This window comes from Chiloscyllium plagiosum, chromosome 30 (genome assembly GCF_004010195.1).
Source record: "Chiloscyllium plagiosum isolate BGI_BamShark_2017 chromosome 30, ASM401019v2, whole genome shotgun sequence".
Lineage (NCBI taxonomy): Eukaryota > Metazoa > Chordata > Chondrichthyes > Orectolobiformes > Hemiscylliidae > Chiloscyllium > Chiloscyllium plagiosum.
The window spans coordinates 24,676,608-24,694,192 of NC_057739.1; the positions used below are offsets into that span (position 1 = coordinate 24,676,608).

The 17,585-nt window shown below is 40.4% G+C and overlaps 1 protein-coding gene across 2 annotated transcripts in view; it reads left to right on the forward strand.

Annotated features, from left to right (window-relative positions):
* LOC122564824 (rab GTPase-activating protein 1) overlaps positions 1–17,585 on the forward strand; it is a 194,546-nt gene that overhangs the window by 57,730 nt on the left and 119,231 nt on the right. The window contains exons 1-3 of one of the 2 annotated variants that reach the window (XM_043720125.1): positions 7,559–7,629; positions 8,017–8,254; positions 11,721–11,928. In XM_043720125.1, the coding sequence (XP_043576060.1) occupies positions 8,071–8,254; positions 11,721–11,928 (392 nt within the window). In that variant the 5' untranslated portion in view covers positions 7,559–7,629; positions 8,017–8,070. Of the gene's footprint in view, positions 1–7,558; positions 7,630–8,016; positions 8,255–11,720; positions 11,929–17,585 lie in introns of those variants that run through there. The other variant, XM_043720124.1, reaches the window with a different exon arrangement.

Below are 17,585 nucleotides of genomic sequence, written 5' to 3' on the forward strand. Positions count from 1 at the left end.
TTTGAGAACATGCAGAGGCAAAGCCAAGACATTGGAGAGAGGTCACAGATGCCACTCATCTACCTGCATGAGGCAGACCGTGCAGATTGTGAATTGGATTGAAGTCATTTCAGGACTCATTGAACCACATGGAAGCAAATCATCCCGAGAACTGTCTCCGATAATAAACTACAATATGGTGGCTGCACCTTAGTACAATGTTTTATGAGTATGGAACTTGAGAGTAAAATTTAAGTGCCATAAGCTTCTGGAATTGATTTGCTATCCTACTAAAAAAAAATCAGTATGTCTTGTTGGAGTATTTTAAATCAGTGACTTTTGCTTGTAGATCCAAAATGGCTTTCTCTCCAGTTTTGCTGAACTTGTTTTTCTGGTTCCTTTTGTTTTGCCTGTCTGCTGTGGATACTGCAAACTAATTACGTGCAAGCTATGTATTTGAGACGAGAAACCAAACATCTATCTGAAGGATATTTCAAATAATGTAATTTAAATTCATCTCAATTGGGCTAATAAAGGAGAAAATACATGAATGCAGGATATTGGGTTGAAGCAAGTTACAAGATGGGGTGTGACTAGTTTGGTTTTCTACGAGGGATAATAAAAAACCAAAGGAATAATATACTTGCAATCAGGTTTGGAGTCTCAAGTATTGTGATTGGAATGTGATCCAGGAGAGGAGTGAGAGTAAATAACTTGTGTACTTCCTATCACTCATTGTATATTAATATTTTGGGCCACATTAATCCAAACTTATTTTATTAAAATATGAAAGAATTTCCTCATCTGCACCTACCATTGAGTGTAGTTTTGACATTCTATGATACTGTTCACAGCGGCACAACAGTTGTTGAATGTCATATCAGCAGTGGGATCTATGATGTAGACAGTGAATGAGAAGTGCTTGATTTTATTTTGTAATCAAGTTATAATAAATGGATGCCGAGTGACACCAAGTAGCTTAATAACAAGTCTGTACATAAAGAGGCTTAGAAAATTGTGCATTGAAAGTGTTGTCTTGAAATGGAGCTTTTAGATGAGCAATAAACCAATGTCTGGTTTAGGATTAATGAATAATACTTTGAAATTAGCATTTCTAGTTTGCAAATTCCGATGGTTTATACGGTGTCTCTAGTCTTGTATTTACACAGCAAATGCAACGTTTTAGGAATCAACTTGTTGCAGTTTTTACAGAAGAGTTTTACTGGAATTAGGAGACATTAGGTTTTATAAAAGTTAACCTTCTAAAACTTAGCTGTTGTATGTTGAAATGTTCCACAATTGTGTTGAAATTTTAAGTAAACATTCAGGTGTACATTGTGCAACTGGGACTGCATCACACCCATGTGTAATTACATATTATATATGGATGGGTGTGTTTGACCTGTGGTGTGCTGTGGGCTGTTTTTACTTTATTTAATTCTTTACAGTGGAAAAAAAAACCCAGGATATTCAGGGTAAATGGCTTTTTTTTATACTTCGCAAGAGCCTTCTAACACTGCATCATCTAACTCTATTAGCTTTTCCTACTGTTATTTTCTTCTTTGCGTTTACCTCGCTTCCCATTACATGCTTCTCTACTTCAAGGAGTTTAAAAAGTGGGCGGCACGGTGGCGCAGTGGTTAGCACTGCTGCCTCACAGCGCCAGAGACCCGGGTTCAATTCCCGCCTCAGGCGACTGACTGTGTGGAGTTTGCACGTTCTCCCCGTGTCTGCGTGGGTTTCCTCCGGGTGCTCCGGTTTCCTCCCACAGTCCAAAGATGTGCAGGTCAGGTGAATTGGCCATGCTAAATTGCCCCATAGTGTTAAGTAAGGGGTACATGTAGGGGTATGGGTGGGTTGCGCTTCGGCGGGGCGGTGTGGACATATTGGGCCGAAAGGCCTGTTTCCACACTGTAAGTAATCTTAAAAAAAAAAGTAATCTTAAAAAAAAAACTTAAAGCGTGGGCTTATTAACTGTATTATTCCATCAAAATTGCTCCTTCCATAAATCACGTACAACCCACTGCATCAGGGTTCAACAGCACTGCACATTGCACAAGCTGTGGGTCCTTGAATGTTATCAAATGAAGCTATAGAACATTGAAGATATATTTCAAAATGGTCTTTTTTAATTTGTTCCCACTTAATCTCTGAAATCTTTATCACTTTTATTCCCATTTTAAAAGTGCATTTTTTTGATTATACTATTTAATATACTTTTCTGCTCTTGACCATTATATCAGTTTTTTGGCATGGGTTATGGGCGCTATGTGAATTGAAATGGAAACACAGTTACAGTCGTTTGACGATTGCCACTTTCAGGATCTCTTGCTGCCAAATTTAATATCGAGAGTTGTCCTGTAGTTTTGCTGATGACTGATCCACCCAATCCTATTTTGTCTCTTGGTCCCATTTGATTTGTTTTTAAATCTCTTTTATTTGAGCCATTCCTCTTGTTTGCTTCTCTTCAGCTTCTGATGAAAGACTTATTATATAATGTTTAGTGTTTTGTATTTCTAAAAAGGCAGATAGGGTTTAGGTTAGTCCTTGAAGGTGCTTTTTGAAAATCTGTAAGTTACTTGGGCAGTAACCCAAATTTATAATTTTTGAGGTATATTGCTTCAAATAACTGCCTAGCAGACCTCTGGTGTTAATGGTTGAAATGTTTATACTGTTCTGTTTATGACAAGCAGAGTAAACACATTAAGACAGTTAGTTTAGATTTGACTTCAGAGCAGAAGCTTGAAAGTTTTAGTTCAGGATCAACTCGTTGGTCTGATAGGCAAGTTGGAGCGGGTCAAGAGTAATCAATTGGAGTTGATTAATGCCATGACCAGCCTTTCAAAGCACTCATGACCACCGAAGTTAGGGCCACTGAGCGGTAGTCATTGAGACATGCTGCATGAGCCTCCTTAGGCACAGGGATGATGTTGGCCCTCTTGTAACAGGCAGGGTCAGTGGCCTGCTGCAGGGAGAGGTTGAAGATGTCCAAGAAGACCCTGCCAGTTGATCTGCGCGTACTCTGAGTGCATGGCCTGGTACTCCATCACTTTCCTTGGATTCACACGAAGGAAAACTGATCTGACCTCTGATGCAGTTACTGTTGGCAAAGGTTCATCAAGACTTGTCTGAATAGGTCTTACCATTTGGCTAAAATTCTAGACTAAGCGAGCATAGAAGGCATTGAGACAATCTGAGAAGGGATATGTCATCATATGCTATCCTGCACTGTCTCTGTTTAGAACCTGTTGATGTCATTCAAAAAGCATGTTCAAAATAGGTTGACATCTGGGATGCTCTGGAGTGGAATGTCCCGTTGTCAGAGCAGATGTGGAGGAATTATGAGAATGGAACGGAGTTCTTGCAGGATACTGTGTGGGAGGAGGTGCAGTCCAGGTAGTTGTGGGAGTCTGTGGGTTTGTAGTAAACGTTCGCCTGGAGACGGTCACCGGAGATGGATGGAAATAGAGAGGCCAAGAAAAGGGCGGGAAGTGTCAGAGATGGACCAGTGAATTTGAGGGCAGGATGGAAGTTGTGGGCGAAGTCTGTGAACTGCTCCAGTTCAGCCTGTGCGCAGGATGCTGCGCCGATGTAGTCATCGATATAACGGTGGAAAAGTTGGTGCATAGTGCCTGTTTCAGTACTGAAGAGGGACTGTTCGACATAGCTGACAGAGAGGCAGGCATAGCTGGGGCGCTTCCGAGTACCTGTGGCCGTCCCCTGGATTTGAAGGAAATGGGAGGAGTTAAAGGAAAAGTTAAGGGTGAGGATCAGTTTGGCGAGGCAGTGGATGGTATTGGTAGAGGGGGACTGGATGGGTCTGTTAAGAGGAAGAAGCAGAGGAACTGGAGGCCATCCTTGGGAAGTATGGACATGATAAAGATAAAGCATTGGGAACTGGGAACTGAAGAGATGGAGAGCATGGTTGGTGTTGCTGATGTAGGTGGGAAGTGTCTGAACCAAGGGGGGAGAGCATGGAGTCGAGGTAGGGCGAGAGGGGTTCGGTGGGGCAGGAGCATGCTGAGACGATGGGTTGGCTGGGGCGGTTGGGCTTGTGGATCTTTGGGAGCAGGTAGAAAACTGGGCCTAATGGGGCTGGGGACTGAGTTTGGAGGCAGTGGACGGGAGATCACTGAGGGCGGTGAGCACGGACAGTGCAAGTGATTTTGGCATAATGGGTCATGGGCAAGGGGGAGATGGGACGTGCTGTTGGAGAGTTGGCGTTTGGCCTCTGCGACACAGTGGTCCATTCTCAAGGCTACTACTGCCCACCTTTGTCAGTGGGTTTGATGGTGAACTGGGAGTTAGTGCAGAAAGAGTGGAGCACTGCCCGTTTGGAGGGGGTGAGGGGGTGGAGAAATTGAGGCGGCCGATGTCACGCGGGCAGTCTGCAGTGACGAGGTTTAGGGTGGGTACAAGGGTGACCCAAGGGTATTGAATAAGCAAATGTTTAAACACTAAAACAAACTTTAGAAGTTTAAAGATGAAAATACTGTCTCTCTTGCACAACATGACCAGAAACAACAGGGAAAGTAGGTCCCTGGTAACAAAGAACAAGGTAGTCTGAGAAGATTCATGGTTTTGATTGCATTGAACCTTCAAACCAAAGTAGTGGCATAAGGACTGTGGTGTCTCACTGTAGGTAGCGAACATGATCAGAATTGGGTGGTGTGTGTTGCAGCATTGAAGTGAGTTTAGACTGCAAAAAACAGCAATCAGATGGAGAAGTTGCTGAATCAGGTAACATTTAAGGCAAGGACAGACTGCAGAACTCAATGGCAAACTGGAATCTCTTAAAGGAGTGAAAAAGTGTGATTTGGGGGTGTGGGAGAGAAGAGAGGAGTCATGGAATAACAAAACCTACCTGTACGTACTTTTAATTAAATTCAAAATCATTAATATTTTTCTTCATAATCCAAATGGCAATAATTGATGATTTGGAACCCTTGTCCATTAGCAGATCACAGGAAGCAACAAAGCCTTCAACTAATTCAAATGCATTTATTGTAATTTTAAAGATTTTAATGCTTGTTTTAAAAATGTAAATAAGATGCCAGGTAAAGAAGTGATGTTTCAGTAGACTTACAATACAGACTGTTTGAGATAATTTGAGTGACCAAAATCTGACGGGTATTTTCTGCACTTTGCCACCATCTACATAAATGGATAGAATATTGTGGGCTGTGGAGCACATGAGTATGACAATCCCTATCTGAATATTCACTCAGTGCTACCTACATCATAAAAGTGCAAATATGGATGCACAATATTAACAAGGGATTTGCATTGAAAATGCTATTTTGGATTGTTTGCTGGAATATGTGACCTACAAACTGACATTAATGCATTAACAAATATATAGAGGATGCTAGAAAAAACTGATTTGAGAACATCTATGTGAAACAAAACAGTTAACATTTTGAGTCTAGTATGAAGAAGTGTCATACTGAACTGAACATTGATTCTGTTACTGTCTCTAAAGATCCTGTCAGACCTCCTGAGTTTCTCCAGCATTCTGTTTGTTTAAAATTCCCAGCATCAGCAGTATTTTGTTTTTATTTGATTGTTAATGCATAGTTGATATAGTGGAAATGTCAGCAACATGGATAGTGAACTGCCATGCAGACATGATAAGGACAGGGAAGAGAGGCAATTTGACGATAAGGCCATAAGATGTAGGAGTAGAATTAGACCATTAAGCCCATCGAGCCTGTTGTGCCATTTGATCATGGGCGCTATGTTTCTTAATCCTATTCTCCTGTTTTGTCGCTGTAACTTTTGATCCCCTTGTTTAACACCAACTTGACTGACAATTCTTTTATTTTTCCCCTGTCTGAAAGTAGAGGTTTTTTTTAAACTTTAGTTCTGTAAACTTTGAAATAGGCTGCCATCTGTTCCCAAAGACCTTCTATTTGTGAACTTCAATTTTTAAAAGGATCCCCAACAAACACTCCGGATTTTAAAATAGAAATATAGTTTACTCATGTTCAAACCCTGGGAGGATAATTATCACAGCTCATACATGCGTACAGATTGGAGAGAGGGTTATAAAAAGGAAGGAAGTTACAATGAAGAATAAATAGGTATTGTGAAGTTAATTAATAAAAATATAGTACTGCAGAAATTTGAGTCTGGTAGCATCTCCAGAGAGAGAAACCAAATTAATGTTTCAAGTTTAATAACATTCCCTTCCAGTAGGTGTTTGGATTTAGGTGGGTGCATTTGGCTGACATTTCAGAATTTCTTTGAGTTGACCATCTCAGAAAAATATTTGCAGACTTTGTCCCCTTTTCTGGTGATAACAGGAACTGTCCGAGAACTGAGCTTCAAGAAATTACTGAATTTGAGGCAAGCTTAGCTTAGCCTGCGACCTGGCATTTTCTGGGTAGTCTTGCAAACAAATACAATGTTAACAATAGCCTCGCTTTTATTTTTAACCAGATTGATGCACTGGGGTCTGGAGATTATAGTTAACCTTTCCAAAGGCCAGGGAGGCTTTTGGCCATGTGGCAGGCCTGTTAAAGCATCTGAAACAAAAACAGAAATTGCTGGAAAAATCCAGCAGGCCTGGCAGCATCTGTGACGAGAAAGCAGAGTTAAAGTTTCGGGTCCAATGATCCTTCAGAACACATACTGTCAAATACTGGCTTTTCCCAGCAATTTCTGTTTTCATGTCTGATTTCCAGCATGTGCAGTTCTTTTGGGTTTTATTCCTGTGTGAAGGCATCTGTTTCAATTTGACATCTGGTTTCCATATCTCTAACTAGGGGTCCAGTGTTCACCTTCAGAGGTAAATGGGAGTATTAATACCTTTTCAGGTATGCAAGGTAGACCTTCTGTGCCACTGCTCCAAAGGCATTGTTCTTTATTTCAGGTAACAGTGATCCATGAGCACCACACAGACATAATTAATTATGTCAATAACTTTTCATTATTCTTTGCCCCTGCTTGGGGAACACTATGCTTGCCATTGTTTTTGTATTGTTTGACTGGAATATCCACATAATGGAGGGCATGAGAGATCCCACGAGCCTGGAAATCTGATAGAAAATGCTGGAGAAATTCAGCAGGCATTGAACTCAAAACATTAACCCTGTTTTTCTCTTTAAAGATGCTGCTGAGGTTCTGCCATTTTCTGTTTTTTATTTCAGATCTCCAACATCTGTATTTTGCTTTTATTTGGGTGGTGGTTTGAACTTTGTCTTGCTAGCAGCTGGTTGAAACTTCTTAGAGATTGTCAACTTGTAGCATATTTTCAGTAGTGGCCATGGTTAGTTCAAATTCTCTTTTAAAATTTAAAGAACAAAGTTGTAGCTTGTAAAATAATTTGATTGCCACTTAATGGACATGACTTCTGGTCTCTGATGTTCCTCTGTAACCTGGATTAGATGAACAGTAAATACAGCACTGCTCTGGATACCATTGTCTTGATGAATTTGCTCATGCTTACAGCTGTCTTGTTTCTGATCTGACCATTTTATTTCTGGATAACTGGCTTTCCCCTTTATCACCATTTGATTTCCTGCAGCTTCTCTTACATGCTGAAATAACTTGATTTCCTGTTCAGCTTATGTTGGTGGTTATTAATTGTTTTGTGCATTTATTGTGTGGATTCCACAGCACTGGAACTGTTTTACCTCATGTGAATGGGTATGTATAAATGTCAAATTGTCTTTGTTTTATGCTAATACCTTATCTGTGTGGTTACCTATGCATAAACAGTCCTTCCAGTGTGTTTATTCCTTGTGGAGCGTTGGTTATTTGCATCATTTTTGCATCACCTTTGTGACCTGTCCTCTTGTTTCTAGATATATTGTGAAATATTATAAAGATGTAAATGAAGGCACTTTTAGCAATGCACTATGTGCTAATGTAATTACAACTAGCTTCCACATTACAATGAATAAAATGCTTTCCAAGAGTAAAATTGAATGGGTGGTTGTGTGTTCTACTAATGTAAGCACTCATTGCATCTCGTGAAAATCATTAAAGCTTATCAACTGTGTGTGTGCTTATCAACTGTGTGTGTGCTCACAGATAGTTGGAAATGGAAGTGAACAGCAACTCCAAAAGGAACTCGAGGATGTATTAATGGATTCATCGATGGAGGGTCATCAGACTACTAGAGAACCTTTGGAAGCAATGCCGGCTTCTTCTGCAAGCGAAGATTCACTGACTGAGGATATTTCCTTAACTCCATCTCCTGTTTATTCAGGGCTGACGGTGGTGCCCCAGAAACCAGACATGACTCTACCAATTAAACCAACACAAGGAGGTAAGTGGAAATGTAAAGCTACTAACGCAGTCATTCCAATTGTTAGGAAAACAAAATGTTTCATAATATTTGACTGAAAATCAAAATACATTTTTTCCAATTAAGTTAAAACAGCGTTTCTCCCCCTCCCCTCCACAGGAGGGTTTAGATTTTAATATTGGCATTTGATGTCAGAAACAATGTTAAAAGTACCTTGTATTGGAATAACAAGTTGCAGTGGCAAGTTATTATTCTTGGGCATTTTCAGTGTTTTGCACCTAGAATTTGTTTAATTGCTTTGCTGTGTTTTCAGATATAACACCAGTGTTTACCAGCTGATCTTGTATGGCATTGTCCCCAGCGAATCAGATGATAATATTCTATTGCTCCTGTAACTGATGTCCTTTTGGATTTATTGATGTAGTTGGCATCCACTGCATTGTCTCTATCCAATGGTAACGCCATTATGCGCCTGTGAAATTCCCATATTGCCTCATAGTCCTAAATTATGACATACTGTAATTTTTATAATTCTAAAAATCATTAACTTGATCCATGAAGAAAAATCTGGAATGGTAGATTAAATTTGAGTCTGTAAATCGGAGGAAAATACAAAAAAATTATTCATGAAATGATGCATTGATAAAAAATCAATTATAATATAACAAATGTTAAAAACATTGAGATAACTTGGGATGAGGAAATGAATCACAAGCTTAAATGCTGCATGTTAAATGTTTTTGTTAAATTAGAGATGAAAACAGATTACGTAGAGAAAACATTTGAAAATTTAAAACTAATATTAAAGGTCAAATAAATGATAATTTCTTAATAGGGAAAGGAGAGGCAAGATGGATTGAAGAGAAGATCTCCAAAGGGGCAGGATGATCTCGGCTGGCAGGAGTAAACCCCCTGTGTCAATCTCAGGAAGTAAAATGATAGACACATTAGCTGTAATACTTAACTAATGTGACAGGACATAAAACAGGATGGGGTGGGTTGATTGCCAATGGAAACTGGAGCTCTAATGTGTAAGAATGGGATGTGGTTGTCTAATCTTGGGGGACCAGGGTGTGGTATGGTGAGAGACAATGGCTTCAATGCCTTATCTTAGAATGCACAAGTTTTAACTCTGTGCCAAAACAGAAATATAAGTTCTGAGCGGAAATGCATTTTTAAAAAAAAAATCCAGTTAGGTAGCTGAAGTGTGGTTAACCAATAGAAAAAGCAAATTACATTATAAAAACACAACTAGGTGTTTTAATATTAGAGTGGAGTGATAAATATTATCTGACCAGTTCGCTGCACTGTATCAGAATATAATTCCTCCCTTTTCTCCTAAAATCATCTCTTGGAAAGGTGGAGGGGTATGATTACAGCACAATATGATTGCTTCCCTGACCAAATCTTGCCTGAAATCAATTTGTTTGAAATCTTATCTGATGTTAGTTTACTGGTGTTTGGAAACTTAATTGCAACTTTTATCTAGCTTCCTGTACTACTTGAATGCCATGTACCCCTCTATTCAGGAGCTATCCTTGTCATCAGCAGCCATGCCTCCTTAATATCTCTATATTTACTTCTATATGCACTATAATTTTATTTATTTTGTTACAAATGCCACATACATTCTTTGATATGCCACATCTTTGCATATTTGATCCTTTTGCACCCACTATCCCAAATTCTGGCACCAGGCAGACAACACTGTTGTCTGAACTCTTGCACATTGCTGCAAATAATGTTACAAGGATTATAAATTGGTTGAAGATAACTGATGTAAACTTTCATTGCTGCTGTTGCAAAGCAGCTAATAATTCTGATCTAAAGGCCTCTTAACAATAATCACGTGGGGCGAAGTATAACAAGAAGAAATATTGGCCACTTGTGACAAAGGGACGACACGGGACATGAGTGATGGCGTATATGAACTGGGGAAAATTATTTTGACTTTAGTACTAGTTATTGAGTTCTTATATCCACTGCTACTACTGGATAAATATAAATGTCTCCCAATTAAATAAGGAAAGACTGCATCCATTGACTTGCATTGTCCACTTTATTGCTATTGATTCCATTGACCTCCCTTGCATTATCCTGACCCTGGACCAATCTGTTCTCAGCCTTGGTCCTCAAAGCCACTTACAATGCCATACAATGAGTTGAGGTGGCATATAAGTTGGCATTGTTACAGAGTAACATCCTAGATGGCCTCTTTCTTCAAGGTCCACAATGTCCCCTTCCACATGGTCAATGATGCACATCAGTGTGTCTCTTCCACTTCCCACAGCTCTGCCCTTGAACCCCACTCCTCCAATCGCAACAAGGACAGAACCTCCTGGTCCTCACTTTCCACCCAACCAAACTCCGGATACAACACAACATCATCAGTCATTTCTGCCATCTACCAACAGACCCCAACACCAGGGATATATCTCCTCACCGTCACCTCCCTCCCCCTTACCTGTGTTCTGCAGAGACCATTTCCTCCGCGACTCCCTCATAAGGTCCATGCCACTCACCAATCTACCCTCCACTTCCGGCACCTTCCACCACCATCACCCACCCCCCCTCTTCATTTACCTATCTCATTCCCAGCTATCTTCCTCCCAGCCCCACCCCCCTCCCATTTATGTCTCAGCCCCCTTGGGCCACCCCTCATTCCTGATGAAGAGCTTATGCTCAACATTGATTCTCCTGTTCCTTGGATCCTGCCTAACCTGCTGTGCTTTTCCAGCACCAGACTTGGACATTGTTACAGAGTAGGTGTTTTTTGTGATGGGGAGTATGGACATTGTTACAGAGTAGGTGTTTTTTGTGATGGGGAGTAAGTGAGGTTGTAACTCTAACTATAGGAGACTTGGGTTTTGCAGTTTGACTTCCTCAGCAATAGTAGTTGGTCTTGCAAAGGTGTAAAGTTTATGTTTTGGAGTCAAGGCAACATCTTTGGTTTTCCCAGTATTTAATTGAGAAACTATGTTTCACCCAGGGCTGAATGCTAATTCAGCTGCCAACAATAGAGGACTGGAAGTTTCATGGAGGGTTAGAGCGAGTGTCATCTTCTATACATTCAGAAAGTAGATCTTGACATGGAAGGAGGAGCAAAGGAAATGTTTTTGTTCTATTTTAAATTGAGATTGATTCAGGCCTCGCCTAATTATCAGTAGACTTATGTGGGGTTTAGTGTTAGGTGGAATGTAAGGTGTAAATGTTAATTATATACTTAATTGTTACACTGCTCTTTTATTTTCTTTATTGTTGGGGGTCATGTCCATTTTCAAATATTAAAAAGGGGTCTCATTGAGGAATAGCTTGGGAAGCACTGTTTTATATGGTTCTGAGTGTTACTTGTTATAAATGAAACAATTTTTAATTAATTTCAAGAACTAATAAAAATAAACGATACAGAATGAAAACTGGGAGCCTGCTGTCATCACTAACTACAGTGATGGCAGTATGACATTAACATTTTCTGTGTTGAACTTAGTGGATTCTCCAGACTCCAGTCCCTCGACACCCATACCAGATGAAGACAGCGTTTTGTTCAGCAAACTCACGTACTTGGGATGTGCTTCAGTGAATGCTCCTCGCAGTGAAGTGGAAGCCTTGCGTATGATGTCCATCTTGCGAAGTCAGTGCCAGGTCCCTTTAGATGTGACTCTCTCGGTGCCTAATGTTTCAGAAGGAATTGTGAGGTAGGAATTGGGGTTATCATATTTGTAGTTGGGATATAATGTACAAGCTGTCTGTCTAAATGAATCTTTGATAAACAGAAAGATTGCTAAAATGGTGATGGAGAGCCAACACTTTTTTTTTGTCTTTCACTCATCCAGACTAGGACACAAGAAACCGGACTTGTAAATAGGGACACTCATTCATGTGACATAAAAAGAGAGTACTGATTGTTTGGGCCATCAAAGGCAAGGCAATGCTGCAGAAATAGTTAACTACTAACCTTTACTCCTCAGATGAGGCATGTAGCCTGATTGATCAAGTCATTTCTCTGGGAAAGCAGCAGGTTTTAGCAGTTGTATGAGCCTATTACTCTTATGATGAAAATGGTGCAGCGTACATACAAGTTCCTTTTGCCTTCTTAAAATGAGGTCCTGCATGCAGCTTCTAGCACACTACAAGTCTAACTGAACCTCAAATTGGTTTCATGTAATTTGCAGCACAGTCTAGATTATTTAACAAAGTTTTTGTTTTTCCAGTTGCTGAAGTACAACTGGAGGTGGTGTTCTGAGGCTTGCAAACGTTGGTTTTTTGAGCATGGTTGACATGCCGCCTGCTGCCAACCATCAAAATGGGCATGTTTGAAACAGTTTGTCAGTCGTTGAAACAATGTCCTGTGTACCTGGCAGCATAGCAGCACTGAAACTCCTCGATCATAACATTACTTTGGCCTGATGGCATCCTTACTGGAGAAACCAATCATGGGTTTGCTACAAAGTAACATTGTGAGACAGTTAACTTCACCTGCTATTCCAATACCTAAAGCTTTTCTTATTTCATCTGAGTATAGTCACAGGTAGACTGAGCACTGTTCAGAACTAAACATAGTGACAATTAGTCCTTTCTCAAGTATCTAATTTATAGCAAATACTAATTGATCAGGGTAGCCATTGCCATATAGAGTATGATGCATGCTATCTTAGCATCAAGTTTTTTTTGGTGAGTACATTGTGAGGGATCTAGTAATGTGTCTAACAATATTGATTTTGTAATGTGTGCGCCTGTAGGAAACTGTATGTATTGACCAGTGGTACATTGATATTTACACCATGTCACTATAACATAGTTTCCCTGCTGCCTGAATCTTTGTTCATTAACTTGTGTACTAAGCAACTCGTGTAGTTGAGTTAAATTTCAACAGCACCATGTGCACCCTAATAGATACTATAGGCTCAACTCTTGCTAACACATTTTTAGGTTATTATAGTAAGCACGATGGACCTTGCATTCTTCCTGTTTCCAATATTTGAATCTGCAGCTTATTTAAATTCCAAGATGATGCTGGAATAGCAACATAGCACTCTTCTTTTTTCCCTTACTTTTAATCTACTTATGTGTGGAGAACAAGTTTGTGCAGTGTGGCGGAAAGCGAGCCCAACGCGGTGGAGAGTGAGCATCTGCGGCAGCAGTAAGTGCAGGCAGCCCAAGCTCAAGTTTGGCGTGGTCTCGAAGCGAGGCTTAGCATGGTCTGCTTGAAGAACTGTGAAGCTAAACTTTTTATTTCTTTTGTTTTTCCAATTTATTACTAACATCCTGTACCTAGCTACCTTTGTACTTTAGATGGTGCCATAAGTGAAGACTATGTAAACTTTTCACTGTACTCATGTGAGTACATGTGATAATAAACCTATTTCTTATTTAAATTCTTAATACAACTTGGTAAACTCCACTCAAACGTCTATTTGTATTGGAGCAAACAAGTAAGCTTCCTTTCGTTGCTGTTGTGAAAACTACCAGTCAGTTCTCTGCCACTACCTATTGAAAGCTTATGTTCACTGGTCAATATGTGCACTAGGATTCTGACATTCCCAGTGCTACAAGATCAATCTTCTTGGAAACTTCGTGAATAATGATGTATCCAACTGCTCGCTGTATAATCTTGCTGAGGGCATATCAAAGCCATCCTGTGTCCTAATGACTGCCATGATCATATCGGTTGCTCTATATTGCTCAAGTTCAATAAAAAGGGCCTATGACTACCACTTCTGGCTCTAAATGGTGCCTGGTCCATCTTGAAAAAGCAGAATTTTTTTTCTCAAATTTGAACAAGTTGTTGTTTTGCGTATTTCTCAAATGAGTACAGTGATAGATTCCGTGCTGTGGTGATTCCAGATATATAGGCACTATGTCTCAATGACTGGCAGATCATAATGAACAAGGCATCCCATTGACCATTCGCAGTGGGAAGCATGCTGATCATGTTCAATCTATTTACAAGCTTCAAAACGTCATATGCTGCAATGGATATGATTCTGTTCTTGGACAACCTTTATTATTGGGACTGTTGACAATTACAGCAGAATCCAATTTAAATTTCAATCGGGCTCATGGTACAGCACATTTGCACATGCTTGAAGTTGTGTACAGGATCCTGTAGCCAAAAAGAACTCTTACATCATTTTTATTGGGGTAAAGGGAAGGGGTCATAGAAACTGCTGATCGCTGCTGCTTAGCCATGCCAACATCCTGACCTATCTGCTTGCTTGGAGGAGCAACTTCAATTGATAGTTTAACGTTCCTGTTGCATTTTGGATGTAGGTTTGCTTGCTGAGCTGGAAGGTTCATTTCCAGATGTTTCGTTACCCTGCTAGGTAACATCTTCAATGGGCCTCGGGTGAAGCAATGCTGAAAATTCCTGTTTTCTATTTATTTTCAGCAATGCTTCGCCTGAGGCCCACTGAAGATGTTATCTAGTAGGGTAAAGAAATGTCTGGAGGTGAACCTTCTAGCTCAGTGAGCAAACCTACATCCAAAACCTCAACCTGAGCTAAAAATCTTCTCAAAGCTCGCTAGTTCCTGCTGCATATCCATGTCAACACTGACCCAACCAGCCAGCACCCTCTTCTCATGCTGTGTGAATGGTTGCCCCTTATTCAAGACAGATTTAACAGTGAAAGATAAAATCTTTGATTTTACCTAAAAGGAAACCATCTTAAAGAATTTGTTTCACAACAAGGTGGTATTTAATTTTGACTGAAAACAAAATGCTGGAAATCAGTGGGTCAGGCAGCATCCATGGAGAGAGAGCAAGCTAATGCTTCGAGTATGGATGACTCTTTGTCAGTGGTATTTAACTTTTCTGGTTTATTTGATTTGAGCTATTCCATTTATATTTTTTAAATTTTTGTATGTTATCTAATTAAAGTCCTTTCATATCTTTATGATTAGTCATTTATTCACTGTACAAAAACTAATATTTTCTACACAACTGACAGATTGACTCTTCAGTCTTCCACATCTGTGAATATAACAGGTATGCAATCCATTATTCAAAATCCTCAGGACCAGCTGGTTTTCAGAATTCGGAATTTTTTGGATTTCGGAATAAGTGACAGTTTAATGGTGAAATTGAAAAACATCTTACCTAATAGCAGACGGACCTGAGAGTACTACGAGTGCTGAGACAGAATTGGTGTTTGCCAGTGACCCCCCCAACGTCACATCTGAGTGATGTGGGTTGAGTGGCTGTGGAGTTGAGCTAACTGCTTGCATGCCAAAAATCCTTGTTATGGAGAAAAAACACAGAAAAACTTCAGAATTTAGAGCTTTTTGGATTTTGGGATTTCCGGTAAGGGATTGTGTACCTGTACTGATTCCCAGCTAATTTTATCTTTAATTTTCAAATCTCCTCAAGTCTGTTCTTCTGAATAAGCCTCCCCTCTACACAACCCCCATTTTTGCCCTTGTGTTTTCTTCTCATTTGGAACTATTTTGTCGGATTACTGTATGCTTAACTTTCAAAGCAGCAATTATTAGCTGCTCTATGGACAACTGGTTTTTTCTTGAATACCTGATGTAGGAAAATTTATTGCATCAATGGAATCCAACCCAAGAAAATCTATACTGTCCTGCATCTGTGCTTAGGAAATAACTGTCTGTGAGGAAGGATAGACAGTTGATAGGGCAAAGTTACAGTCAGTGTGATGGGTTGAAGTGTGTCTGTTTTAACGCAATAGTACTGGCAGGTGGGGACTAAATCGGGTTGGGATATCTGGTCGGCATGGATGGGTTGGACCGAAGGGTCTGTTTCCATGCTGTACCTCTCTATGACTCCAAGTATCAGAAATAAGGGTGCTGAACTTAGAGCATGGATCGGTACTTGGAGCTATGATATTGTGACCATTACGGACACTTGGCTATCACAAGGGCAGGAATGGTTGTTGGATGTTCTGGGGTTTTTGTTGTATTTAAAAGGAATAGGGAGGGAGGTCAAAGAAGTGGGGAAGTGGCAGTGCTAATCAGGGATAGTATCACAATTGCAGAAAGGGAGATTGTCGAGAAGGGTTTGTCTACTGAGTTAGTATGGGGAAGTCAGAAACAGGAAAGGAGTAGTCACTTTATTGGGAGTTCCCTATAGAATACCCAATAGCAACAGAAAGACAGGAACAGGTTGGGATGCAGATTTTGGAAAGGTGCAGAAGTAACAGGGCTGTTGTTATAGGTGACTTCAACTTACCTAATATTGATTGGAATGTCCTTTGCACAAATAATTTGGATGGAGCAGATTTTGTCTGGTGTATCCAGGAAGGATTCTTGACTCTATGTAGATAGATCGACTAGAGAGGAGGCCATTTTGAATTATTTGCTTGGCAATGAACCAGGTCAGGTGTCAGATCTCTGGTGGGAGAGCATTTTAGTGACAGTGATCACAACTCCCTGACCTTTACTATGGTCATGGAGAGGGTTAGGAGCTGACCATATGGGAATGCATTTAATTGGGGGAAGGGGACTTACAATGCCATTAGGCAGGAACTGTGGACCATAAATTAGGAGCAGATAATCTCAGGGGAATGCATAACAGAAATGTGGAAGTTGATTAGGGAGCATTGCTGCAAGAGCTGGATAGGTTTGTCCCACTGAGGAAAGGAAGGGCAAGTAGGGTGAAGCAACCTTCGATGACAAGAGCTGTGGAACATCTAGTCAGGAGGAAGAAGGAGGCTTAATTAAGATTGAGGAAGCCAGGATCAGACAGGGCTCTAGAGGATGACAGTGTAGCCAGGAAGGAACTGAAGAATGGACTGAGGTGAGTTAGAAGAGGGCATGGAAAAGCCTTGGCAGGTAGGATTAAGGAAAACCCCAAGACATTCTACACTTGTGTGAAGCACAAGAGGATGGCCAATGAGAGTAGGTTTGATCAGGGATAGTGGAGAGAACTTGTGCCTGTAATTGGAGGAGGTAAGGGAGGTCCTTAATGAATACTTTGCTTCAGTATTCAGTAGTTTGAGGGGCCTTGTCATTTGTGAGGACAGCGTGAAATAGGCTGATAGATTGAACAGGTTTTTGTTAAGAAGGAGAATGTGCTGGATATTTTGAAAAACATGAGAATAAATAAATCCTCTGGGCCAGATGGGACACACGCAAGGTAACAACAGGCAGCAAGGGAGGAGATTGCTGCATCTTTGGCGATGATCTTGGCGTCCTCACTGTCCACTGGAGTAGTTCCAGATGATTGGAGGGTGGCAAACGTTATTCCCTTGTTCAAGAAAGGGAATAGGGATAACCCTGGAAATTACAGACTGGTCAGTCTTACAGTGGTGGTGGGCAAGTTATTGGAGAAGATTCTGAGAGACAGGATTTATGATTATTTGGAAAAGCATAGTTTGATTAGAAATAGTCATCA